This window comes from Corvus hawaiiensis, chromosome 7, assembly GCF_020740725.1.
Source record: "Corvus hawaiiensis isolate bCorHaw1 chromosome 7, bCorHaw1.pri.cur, whole genome shotgun sequence".
Classification (NCBI taxonomy): Eukaryota; Metazoa; Chordata; class Aves; order Passeriformes; family Corvidae; genus Corvus; species Corvus hawaiiensis.
The window spans coordinates 40,052,511-40,065,010 of NC_063219.1; the positions used below are offsets into that span (position 1 = coordinate 40,052,511).

At 52.3% G+C, this 12,500-nt stretch overlaps 1 protein-coding gene across 1 annotated transcript in view; it reads left to right on the top strand.

Annotated features, from left to right (window-relative positions):
- GPD2 (glycerol-3-phosphate dehydrogenase 2) overlaps positions 1-1,470 on the top strand; it is a 59,582-nt gene extending 58,112 nt beyond the window's left edge. Inside the window, exon 17 of the mRNA XM_048309538.1 lies at positions 1,368-1,470. Within this exon, the coding sequence (XP_048165495.1) occupies positions 1,368-1,424 (57 nt within the window). The 3' untranslated portion in view covers positions 1,425-1,470. The remainder of the gene's footprint in view (positions 1-1,367) is intronic.
- Positions 1,471-12,500: the final 11,030 nt, after the last annotated feature.

Genomic DNA, 12,500 nt, shown 5'->3' on the forward strand with positions numbered 1-12,500 from the left:
CTGGGGGGTTTTACTGCCGGGGCTCACTCTTGCCGCTGAGCGAGCAGAGTGCTGGGCAGCGCTGCTCATCCAAAACCAGACAGAAACCTCATTAATGTCGGGTTTGTGCCCAGGTGTCTCGTCCTGCTGCTGTTCCTCTCGCCTGTCACCAGAAATGAGGGGGGAACACCCTTTCCTCTGGTCAGGCTTCCTCAGGTGCTCATCCACTGCACAGCTGCCCCCAGCCTTGCCCACGCTCCCCTGTGGGTCTGGGCGAAGCCAGGAGAGCAGGTGCTGTTTAAAATCAAGGTGGAGACCCGTGCACGTCGCTCACCTCAGAGCCGGGACAAGGAAATGGGTCTTGTGCAGGTTTCCTGCTTCAGGCAGGACAATCAGTTCTGTGCAAATCTTCAGAATCAGCTTTAAAAGTATTTCATAGAATCCCAGAATAGTTTGGGTTGGAAGGAACCTTAAAACCCCTCTCGCTCCACCTCGTTCCACAAGGAACTCACGCCATCATTTCCCAGAGCTGAGCGAGCTTTTGCCAGAAGGGCAGCTCAGGGACTGGAAGTTTGGTTTGTTTTTCTTTTCTTTTAATAGAAGAAAAAGGAACTGGTTTAGTGATTTCCCTTAGATTTTCTCTGATTTATACCCAAATGTAACAAAGCAATTTAAAAACTAAAAACACCTAAAAAATCAAACCACTTACTGCCCCTCCATTAAGACCAAAGGTGGAGAGCTCTTGGCAGGGGATGGGCACAACATTGACACCAACCCTGTACCAAACTTCATCCCAGCAGCCCAAAGGAATTGCTGAAACATTTGTTTTGCTTAGATAACTTTTTAAACTGGCTCCCCTGCTCTGTGTCTCAGCTCAGGAAGTTTAAAAATATTTCACATAGGAAAGAGGCGACCAAAGGAAACAGGCCTGGGACTGCAGTTTGTAATCAACCCTCGTGGTGAATGGACTTGGACGGAGAGTTCTGGGATGTTCAAAATGAATTTAGGAAAAAATCCTTCTTGTTTCCTTTAATTCACTGCTCCAGGTGAGTGCTGGGCCTGTGGTCAGGGCCTCGGGCGAGGAGGCAGATGGACACTGACCTGCTGGTGCTGTTTGTCCCTCGGAATGTTTGGTTTCAATCCCTCAGAGCGAGCAGACAGACAGAACTCCGGCGAGTCCATATCCCAACGACTTCACAATGGGAAGTCATCCGTTTGTTTTCCAGATCCTAATGCAACGGTTGCCATAAGAACACAAATTATGTGTACATTTTAATGCATCTATGCTTCATAATTATGCATGGTTGTGTGCTGTTATAATTGACATAAAATATAAAACAGGTCAAAGAGCAGCTATTAAAACTATTTTTCATTTTGCTTCCTGACAGCTCCCGACATCAATGCCGACTGCATTTAATAGGACCATACAGGGAATGCAAAGATAGTTATATAATTTCAACCGTATTAAAGCCTCCACAACTTGCAACCTAATTATTTCCTGCAGTGTCTTGTTGTGAGCTGCATTACTTTATTTGGAATGTGTTCGGTTTAAGATTAAACAATTGGGCTACATTAAATTAGCATGAAGGGGGAAAATCATAAAACTTTTGGATGTATTTCATAGGGGTCACTCTGTTAGGTTAAGAATTATCCCAGGAGCAATGATTTTCTGCCACTCAAGATAAAAAACAACGTTAGAATTGCACTAATTCCATGCAGTTATTTTAATCACTGAAGTAAATTCTACCAAAGGGCTAAATTGTAGTTGTACCCTCTCTCTGATCACAGAATGTTAGAGAGAAGAAAAGGAAATTGAATAATAATTGATGAATTTACAAGATCATAGAAAACCCCAGACTGGTTTGGGTTGAAAGGGACCTTAAGTCTCATCCTGTTCGCTCCCCTGCCATGGGCAGGGACACCTTCCTCTATCCCAGCTTGTTCCAAGCCCCATCCAGCCTGGCATTGATATCCCTTCTCTTGGTCATGGCTGCATGAAGACCAAGGAACAGGGCCCAGTCCACCTGGTTTCACTCATTATTGGTCATCCTTTCATCCTGGAGTGGCTGAGGGCTCCCATTCCCCTGCAGGTGGTTGGGTTTCTCTTGGAATCTGTGTTGGTCTGTATTTTTTAATAAATCCTTTTAAAATTAGGTTTGATGGGGACATCTGATGTGGGCTGAAAAATGCTCCTGGTGATGTTCACATGAGCACTGCTGCCTCCTGCCCTGGAGCCTCTGCCCATCCTGTCTGTGCCAGTCAGGACCAGAGACCCCAGAGTGGGGGGTGGATCACAGGATCAGGGAATATCCGGAGCTGGAACAGACCCACAAGGATCACCCAGTTCAGCTCCTGTCCCTGCACAGGCACCCCAACACCCCCACCACGAGATCCTTCCCGGGGGCCTGGAGGTGACGAACATGAGCAATCTGAGTGGAAGTTCTGCTCTGTGGGGGCAGAATCCAGCACACATCAGCACCGTGCTGCCTGAGGTTCCTGGCTTTGTGCTGCACTGCTGGGGCTCAGCTCGGCTGCAATCACTCGGGGGAGTGGTGGGAGTGATGCCATGAAGATTTTTGGCTTTTCTTTTATACCCCTGTTACACGGTTTTACAACTTCTGTATTCTCAGTGCTTTTTGCCTCCATTCTTGGACTTGTTTGTTCAGCTGGGAGACTCAACATCTCAGAAGCTTCGTAGCTGGGGATCGGTGTGCCCCAGAGCCCAAGGTCCTCTCCAGAACACATTCTGTAAACTGAGATAGAACCATCCAGGGGAAGGCACCTTGGGGAGAGGGGCTCACTCGAGCCTCTCATTGGGGAATCTTTGATAGATCTGCTAATTAGTAACACCTCTAATGTGATACCAGGTCTTTTGGGGGTGTGCATGGCAGGGTGCTTTGATGTGCATTCGACCTGGACGTGTGCACCTAAGGATCCTTAAAATAAATACCAAGGTAAAATCCCTTTTTCCCTTCTAACCATGTCTGACTCTTGATTTTAAGACCAAGAAGAGGCATCAGTAGCACCTAACGAATACTGGCACCCCGAGCCTCCCGTACCCAGGCCAGTTAGAGATGGGATCTTTCAGGACACTAGCAATGGCCTTGAGAGGCCCTTTCTGTTCTAGGTGGCTGCCTCGAGTCCAGCTCGGGGGTAGTGCCTGAAAGTTATTGCCCAATTTGTGGCGAATGAGGAATAAGCGCAATCCAATTTCCCGAGGCAGAGCAGCCCCATCCCGGAGAGAACCATCATAAATGGCCCTTGTTAGCGGCTGGACAGGGAGGGCGAGGGCGAGGGGGTGCAGCCCAGGCTCAGCTGATGGAGTGTGTTGGCTGTGGAGCATGGAGAGGGCTGTGGCTGTCCTTCCATCTCTCTGCAATAGACCAAAGGTCTTCTCTTCCCGGGAGAGATCTGTTGTGTTCTTCTGTTACTGCCTCTATTTAAATTTGGGTTCTTGCTTCTGATGACTTGCCTTTCTCTGGCTATTCCCACAAGACATTCCCCATTTTTCACTTTTCCTGAAAAATCATGATGAGTCCCAGGGTCACTGGTTTCCCAGATCCAAAGCAGGTTGCCTCTCTCTTGCCAATGCTGAGGCTCTTCCCACGGTCTGTGAAATTCACAAAATTGTTTAGGTTGGAAAAGCCCTCCCAGCCCATGGAGTCCCAGCTGTGCCCGATGCCCACCTTGTCCCCAGCCCAGAGCACTGAGTGCCACCTCCAGGAATTCCTTGGACACCTCCAGAGATGGGCACTCCAAACCTCCCTGGGCACTTCCAAGGCCTGAGCACCCTTTCCATGGGGAAATTCCTGCTGCTGTCCACCCTGAGCCTCCCCTGGCCCAGCCTGAGGCCGTTCCCTCTCCTCCTGTCCCTGTTCCCTGCGAGCAGAGCCCGACCCCCCCGGCTGCCCCCTCCTTTCCAGAGCCTTTTGCTGCAGTGCCCCGTTGGAATCAGGAGTCTGAGCCCAGCTGAGCCGCCCCGAAGGCTGGTGATAAGCTGGGCTTTGGCTTTTCCATCCTCAAGCACAGCTTCACACTCCCAATCCTCTGAAGTGAAGATGGAGAAGCACATAAAAGCTTCGGATTCCATTACTGTAAAATGTTTCAGAAAAGTGTTGAGCTAGGTAATTACCTTAATCCAACCGCAATAGTTGGTCACAGTACACATTAGATGAGCATCCAGAGTCAGATTTGAACATGCAGTCAACCCGAACAGAATTAGCTCGGCAATAGTGGCCCGGATTTCTTAATTAGTTCTCGGTGACAAGAACATTTAATGTTTGCAAAAGTCAAGTGCAAATTCTACAAGTGACACAGTTTGGGGAGACTTGGGAGGGTGCTGTGAGCCCGGTGCTGACCCCACTGGCCTGGGCAGCAGCAGGGGCTGCTCTCACTGCGCCCTCTCAGGGTCCCCTTAAACTTCTACAGCCCCACAATAAAAAGTAATGGTATGATTAACTTCATAGTAATAACCCATTGCATTCAAAATACACATTTAACTCTAATTCTCATTGAAACTACACAGAAGCTGAAAATATAATGGCCTTTCCCAGGCAGCTGACGGCACAGTTTAGTGCACTGTAATTGGCTCCCTTGGCTTATCTCGGGTTAATAAAGTAGATGGGATTCATGAAAAAGCACTGTGGTCACTTAGCAATTGTTTAATTTCTGTAACGCTATTTTTTGGGTTAGAAAATTATTGCTTTCCAGTAGTGTTAAACATTTATGCGATGCAATTGAGACACATGGCGCAGGGCACGCTCCTGTTAAGCTCACAAATTAATAAGTTACTGAAAAAATGGAAATACGAAATATCATTTCAAATGTAAAAGCTTCAGCCCACAGAGCATCTGCATTGCTGGGGTTTTGTGTTCTACAGAGGATGTACAAATACTTTGGCCCAGCAGAGGTGATCATGCCCTTGCTGTCATTCAGGTTGGCCCCTCTGTGCTGGCTGGGGCAGACAGGTAAAAACTTCAGCTCTCTTGAGAAACTGCCCTGGCTCCTTTGACACCTGGAAGAGAGAGCGGCAACACCAGGAATTGTCTCCTCACAGGGCTGGAATGTGCCCTGCTGGAAGCTGTCGTGTCCCAGCAGAAAACACTGCCCTGATACAAGCAATGATTTCAAGAGTGCACCTTCTCCAGAAAAAGAAAAAAAACCCCGAAACTTCTAGAATTGGCTATTTTGAGCAAGACAGTAAATGTTACAGGCGGCAGAAAAGGGAAAACTTCTAAGATGTGTGTAGGAGAATTAAATTTAATTTGCATCACCTCCACTATTTCTTAGGGTTTTCCAGCTTTTAGAGAATTAAGGTGAAATCCAGCCCATGGCATGATGGGCTGTTAGGTGAGGAGTGGTGGGGAGGCAATGGGATTGGGTTGGGGGTTGGTTGGGACTGGATGGAGTTGGGTTAAATTGGGCCAGGCTGGCTCACAGTTGGCTTGGGTGGTTTTTGGGCTGGGTTGTGTGGGTCGCTGGACAGGGATGAGGAGAAGTCACGGGTTGAGAGGGGCTGCCCTGACCCTGCGGCAACCCCAGCGTGACTGTCCCACCCTCGGTTGGAGCTGCTGCTCCGTGGCCAGGCCCCACCAGCCCCAGCCCATCCCCAGCCTCCCTCCAGCTGTGGGAGAAAACAGAAGTGTTTGTAGGGTTTCTGCTTCCACCCACAGAGAGAGGCAGAGCTCTGTGTGCTGCAGACGTTCCTCTTTCCATGACCCATCTGGTATTTCCAGAGCACTGTGACAAACTGTGGGGAACACCCGGCGCGGGCAAGCCGGGAGGGCTCCGGGCAAGCCAAGGAGGTGCTTTATTCTGTTTGTTAAGCGTGGTCAGGATTTTCTGCCAGCAGGATTGGGGCACCGGAGCAAGGCCTGGCACAGGACTTTGGTACTGCCCACAGGCGCCCACCCTGCCTGTGCCACGGGGGTGGGTGGGTGGGTGGGTGCTGAGAGCTCAGGGTCCCCCACCCTGCAGCCCGGCACGCCCTTGCTCTGTGTTCCGAGTGGGAACCCCCACCCTGGCCTTGTGGGGGTCTCCCCATTGCAATTCGTGTTTCCCCACTCAGCCCCCCGGCCTGGCCCTGCAGGGAAATGCCACAGCTCCACACACACTCCCGGAACGCCAAGCACAGCTCGGGGCTCTCACACAGCCATGGCCCCGAACTATGACATCTTTTGTCAAAGACATCTTCCAAAAAAAGGCTGCAATTTGTGACGGAGAAATTAGATTGTCTTTTAAAGTAATATAAGAGTGGTGCAATCTTTGCTGCTGTGACCCCTCTCATTTCCTGTGGGGTTTAAGTAGAGGCCTCCAATTTAAAACCTGTTATACTCTGGCGACAGCCTCCACCCTCCCAGCGATGCGGCCGCGGCACCACTGCCCTGTTATTTAACACTTCTTGGGTTGGCTCTGCATCACCTGCCAGCTCGGAGGAGGTGCTGCAGCTCTGCTGCCTCAGCTGCACCTTGCCTCGTGTGTCTCTCCTGCCAACCTCTTGCCCCACCAAATAATCAACATTTATTGTTTTTAGCAGAAACATGGGTGTATCCCGTGTTTCAGAAGAAAAATGGCACCTGAACTTCATTACAAAGGGAAGTGCCTTAGGAATGCACAATTCCTTGGTGCTTGACAGGAGAAAGACACCAGTAAGGACTTACGGCTGATTTTGGACACAGACCCTGGTGCTGGGCTGGGGGCTGAGGAGGGGGCTGCAGGCTGGAGATGAGATGAGGATTTACACATTTTACATGGGACACGGAGCCTGGCAGCACCGGCCACAGACGTTTTTTCCCTGGCAGTGCAGTTCCAGGTGTTTCTCCAGAGCAGCATCTTCCATGTCTTGGGCAGGAGATTAGGAGGGTGCCAAAAAGTGACCAAAAATCTCATCAGCCTTCTAATTGGGCCATGTAAAGAGGTGATCATGCCTCAGGGGGGTGCCTGGGAATGGGCAGCCTCTGGGGGCAGGAGCTGATCACCTTTATCATGAATTTTCCCAGCCCTTGGTACCCTGGCAGCTGTAACACATCTCTGCCTGGCTTGGCTCCTATGGTCCCTGTCCTGGGGTTTCGTGTAACCAGGCTGTGACTGTCACATGTGCCTCAGTGACAGGGTGTCACCTCCAGCCAGGGTGTTGGCTGGAGTCACATGAAGTTCACTTCTGCCTTTTCCAGCCCCACCACTCTCACTTCCCCCCCGCTGACGCTGGGCCTGGGGACAAGGGAAAAACCCTGTGGCACTGCCACCTCCCCACGGCACTGCCACCTCCCCACAGCACTGCCACCACCCCACGGCACTGCCACCACTCCACAGCACTGTCACCACCCTCACGTCACTGCCACCACCCTCACAGCACTGCCACCACCCCACGGCACTGCCACCACCCTCACGTCACTGCCACCACCCTCACAGCACTGCCACCACCCCACGGCACTGCCACCAACACCAGTGACCTCCCCATCCCTGTCCCCACCTCTCCATCTGCCCTTCATCAGCCCCGTGGCTCCTCCACCCTGTGGGGACAGCGGAGAGGAAGATCCCCTCCAGGAAGCTCAAACTTTGGGAGCTGCTGCTGCCTTTGGATGTGTCATGGGCAGAGCAGCTGCAGGGACATTGCTGGTGGCAAAGACAGGCAGCTGTTCCCAGAGGGGAAGAATGCCCAGGGTGCTGGTGGAGTGCCCACCCCTGGAGGTGTCCAAGGAAGGCCTGGACGTGGCACTCAGTGCTCTGGGCTGGGGACAAGGTGGGGATTGGTCACAGGTTGGACTCGATGACCTTGGAGGGTTTTCCAGCCTCAGTGATGCTGGAATCCTGTGGAAGGATGCTTATGATGATCAGGTTTTAACAAACCCGCGCGAGGTCAGTGGTGCCAAGCACCAACCCATGGCCTCCCCCACGCTGGCAGTGGGACCCCCATGTCCCCAGCCCGGTGTCCCCAGCCCAGTGTCCTGCTGCAGGGCACAGCCCTGAGTGCCCCCTCCTGACATTTGCTGCCTTTTGGGACAGCTTATAAAGAGTCGAATATTAACAAAGTAATTAGCTATAAATTAGTTACAAAGGTTTTATCCACTGAAGTTGATGGCAAGTTTTCTCCTCACTCCGTGGCCGTGGGAGCAGCCACAAGGATGTCACATCATGTTTGAACAGGTGACACTGTGAACCACAGCACTCTCTTAAAAGCAAAGGCATGGACAGCAGCACAGAGCCGTGCCACCTGTGCTGGAAAACAGGGACATCGCGGGGGCACAGGTGGGAAAAATACATAAAGGGAGTCTCTGCACAGAACTAACCATTGCTGGGGTTTCAGTTTAGGGTTTTGGCGTTCCCATAGACTAAAACTGTGTTTTGTTCTAAGCTAAAGGTTACTCTTGGATAAAGTTTCCAGGCCAGGCTGGAAGCAGCGGGGCTGGAGCAGCACTGCCCGAGGGCCGGGCAGGCCCAGGAGAAGGGAAGTCCCAGGCTGGAGCACTGAAAGCGGGGATGGAGCGGCCAGGCAGAGGCGGGTCCGGCAGGGGCTGCACAGGGACATTGTCCCCACGGCGATGGGGACACCTGCGGATGCTGCCCAGCCAGGAGTGATGTCCTGTCACTCCAGCCCCGTCTGCTGCCTCTTATCAGAGTAGCCAGGTCACAGAGAGAACACGGGGTGCTCCCAAAGCCCTGCCTTTGCCCCCTTGTCGCTGCGACCCCAGCACCGAGGGGAGGCTGAAGGGCACAAGTCCCTGCAGACAGCCAAGGCTGAGCCTCCCCCCCGGGAGCTCCCGCCTGCAGGACAAATGATCAGATCCTGCCCAGCCCTGCCACTCGCTGGCCGCCGCTGCAGGAGCAGCTCTGTGCTGCTCTCAGCCCAGCACTGTGCCCTCCTGCCTCCCTGCCCGCTGACCCAGCTGGCCCCAGCAATGCCTCCCTGCTTTTCCTGCTCAGCTAATTCAACTCGCGTGTTTTCATAGCCCACAGAACATCCTCCCTCCCACAAACAAAAAAAAAAGGGGGAGGGACCCAGCATTTTAGGGTTGTTTTCCCACAGCAAATCACTGGGGAGACACTTTGGAGCACTTTTGTTAAACACATGAATCTTGATTGCATTGCAGAGTGTCTGCAAGGTCTGTCCAGAAAGAAAAAATAGAATAATCTGATTTTGCGACAGCATTATGATAAAACAAATTCACATGGAAACTCAACATTCTTCCCACAGCCTCATTTAATTCCCTTCTGTCCTGTCAACATTTACGTATGAGCATTGTGAAAAGTTGTGGTGAGCGCAGATAACTTGTCACTGCTCCAGTCCGGGTTTATTCTGAGAGTTTTCCATGTTCTGCTGCTTGGAAGCTCCTTCCCTTCCCTTGGCAGGTGAGTGACAGCCCGTGACAAAGCGCTCCCAGCGCTCTCCCGTGTGTGTTTGCTGCACGTTGCCATGGCAGTGAGACTTCTCCACCAACAGCCATAAACAAACCACATTCAAAAGAACAAAACCCAAACAATCCCTAATTAAATTAAAATCTGGCAGCAAAAATAATGTTTTCTCTCTGAATGTTGTACCATTTTTCCTGAGCTGTTGGCCGTGCCTGCCCTGACACTGCTGTCACCCATCCCTCAGCTTCAACCTTTGGCTCTGTGTTTCCTCAACCACTTTTGATCACAATCTGCAGTTGCTGAGGAGGTATCAGGTTTTCTGTAAAAAAACCCAAATTCTCTCTGCTCCTGGGTAACACACAAGAGGGCAAGAGGAAACAGCCTCAAGTTGTGCCAGGAGATGTTCAGATTGGATGTTAGGAGAAATTCCTTCATGGAAAGGGCTGTCCAGCCCTGGCACAGCTGCCCAGGGCAGGGTAGGGTCCCTGTCCCTGGAGGGATTTCAAAGCCGTGTGAATGTGGCACCTGGGGACACAGGGCAGTGGTGGCCTTGGCAATGCTGGGAGAATGACTGGACTTGATGGTCTCAGAGGGCTTTTCCAGCCCAAACCATTCCATGATTGTATCTGAGGGGCCCTGCGGCATCCCACTGCCAGCCACGACCCCCCTCCCTGTCCCTTCACCCTCGCCCAGGCTCGGAGCTCTGCCTCTGAAGATCATTAATCATAGATATAATTTAATGACAGCTGGGTCGTGTCCCGCTAACTAAGTACACCTTGTTTGCCTCAAAATGCTAATGGCTCCTGTGAATCATTAATGAGGGACAGTTGGTACGGAGCCTAATAATCGTGTGTGGTCTAGTTACAGATTTATTCATAGGAACCCGAGTCCTTTGTCATGGTAAAAAGCAGCAAAATCAGGTTGTGCAGAGCAGCTCTCAGTGGCACTGGCTCAACACACCGGCTCCGAGTGTGTGCACATCAGAACTGCTGGTGCACAGCTTTCCTGGAAAAATGTGGGAACTGTGACCACATCTCTTGGTGTGGATTAGATAACACTTTTTTCTTCAGGCCATCCCATTGCTTTCAATGGGAATATTAGAGAAATCACCTGTTTTTCATTGTGGAGAGAGTTTGTGCAGTGGTGGGCACCGGTGTGCCAGGGGCATCTCCTGCAGAGGGGGTCACGACATGGGGGACCAGGCAGTGCCAGGGGGCCTGACCCCCCAGGGAAGCCTCTGCAGCTCCCAGTAAGGCTGTGTCTTCTCTGCAGGGAATACTGGCAGAGAAGTTTGCAAAGGTTGGACTCTGTGATCTTGGAGGTCTTCTCCAGCCGCTGGGAGAAGCTCCATGTGAAGGGTCCCGTGCACGGCTGCCCGAGGCTGAGCCCCATCCGTGTCAGCCCAGCACGGCATTAAACCTTCTCCTGCAGCCCGGAGCTGCTTCCCTATTGGAAATCGAAGGCTCACTCTGCTCCCGGGAGTGTCATTAGCCAAATTCCCATTGACTCCTGCAGCAAGAGGATGGGACCTCGAGTCTGTTATTCTCTTTTCCTGAAAAGATCAATTATCTGGGGAAGTTTCCACAGGAGAGAGGGGGAGGGAGGCAGCAAGGCATGTGTGTTTGTGAGTATCCAAGGGCTGGGGCTGCTCAGGGCCGTGTTCCAGCTCGGACAAGAGCACCCTTTGAACCCCGCGGGACGGGCTATTGAAAAGCCGCTCGGAACCCTTGGATCAACGTGGTGTTTTCCAGCTCTGCTTTGAAAGGAGCCATTTATTCCAGTGCATTTCATCGCCTGCCCTGGGAGCGGGAGCCTTCCTGCCCTTGGTCCCATCGTTCCCCATGGGCCTTTTAAACCAGGGGTGATGGAAAGGAAAACACGTGGGCGATCCCCGCGTCAGCACAGCCCGGCGTGGGGAGCAGGAGGGGCTGCGGCCGGGAGGGACCTGGGCATGGCACCACGGCCCACGTGGGACCCTGTGCCCCCTGCCCACACCGGACACTGTGCCCCCTGCCCACATAGGACACTGTGCCCGGCCACAGGGATGCAGGGCAGGCCCACTTTGGGATCCCTTGCACACAGCTGGCCGTGCACTCCTCGATGGGGTGTGAAGCCAGCAGGAACGGAGCAAAGTGGATTTATCGGGGCTGCCGCTGCTCGCTCTGGCTGGCTCCAGGCAGGGCATCGCCAGCCCGAGGTCTCTGAGCAGCAGAGCACGCTGCAGGGAGCCAGGGCTGGGGTTTAAAATCCACATGGACACACACTGTAGGCAGGAATGGGGCTGAGCCTGGCTGGCAGAGCAGGTGGGCTGCAGAGGTAAAAAGCTGGGACTTCAGTGGGGTTTGCGGTATCCCTGGAGCACTTTCATTACAAGAATTCAGATATCTGATAGCTATGCCTGCTGGCACAGATTTAGATATCAAAATGAATGGCAATAATCTTATTAATGGACCTTTTCATCGCCTTTGAGCTCTGACTTTGCGAAGGTGGAACTTCAGCAGCCGGGTCAGGTCTGACTCCTGCCCTTCTTCAATCCTTGTGCAGCGTCCAGCTGGGAAAGGGCCTGGGGATGGGAGCCCAGCGGGCAGGGGTTTCACTGAGCACAGCCCCTCCTGTTGCAGAACAGGGGCTGAGCGTAGGCTGCTCCCTCAGGGCTTGATCCCATAGGCAGCTCACTGGGATAAGGGGGGTCCAGCCTCACCCCATTTCCAGCTCCAGAGGCAGGAGAAGCCCAGGGCTGCGCCAGCCTGGAAGGGTCCCTGGTGTCCATGGACATGTCCCAGAGCCAGGACATGACCTTCTGGCCCCAGGTGCAGGTCCTAGGTCAGGGTCTTGGCTGAACACTGGCATAAAATCAATTCTGTCCAGGCCAGCAGGAAAATTCCTGGATTTTTTTTCTTCATGTATGAACAACTCTGTTTGGGGTTGGTTGAACATTCCATCCATGGAATAGCTGAAATCCTTCTGCTTTATGTTTTCTCCTTTCTCATATTTGCCCTCAGCTGAATTTGGCAAGTAATTTGGCAAATAATTTTGGCTGGTGGAAATTTTCCTTTTCATCCATGAATCCATCCTCCTGCAAAACTGCTCACCGCACCTGTCAATCTCTCTTCAGGATCAGTTTTCCTGTCTTACTCGGCCTGAGTTTGGAGAACTCATCCCAGCTCTGA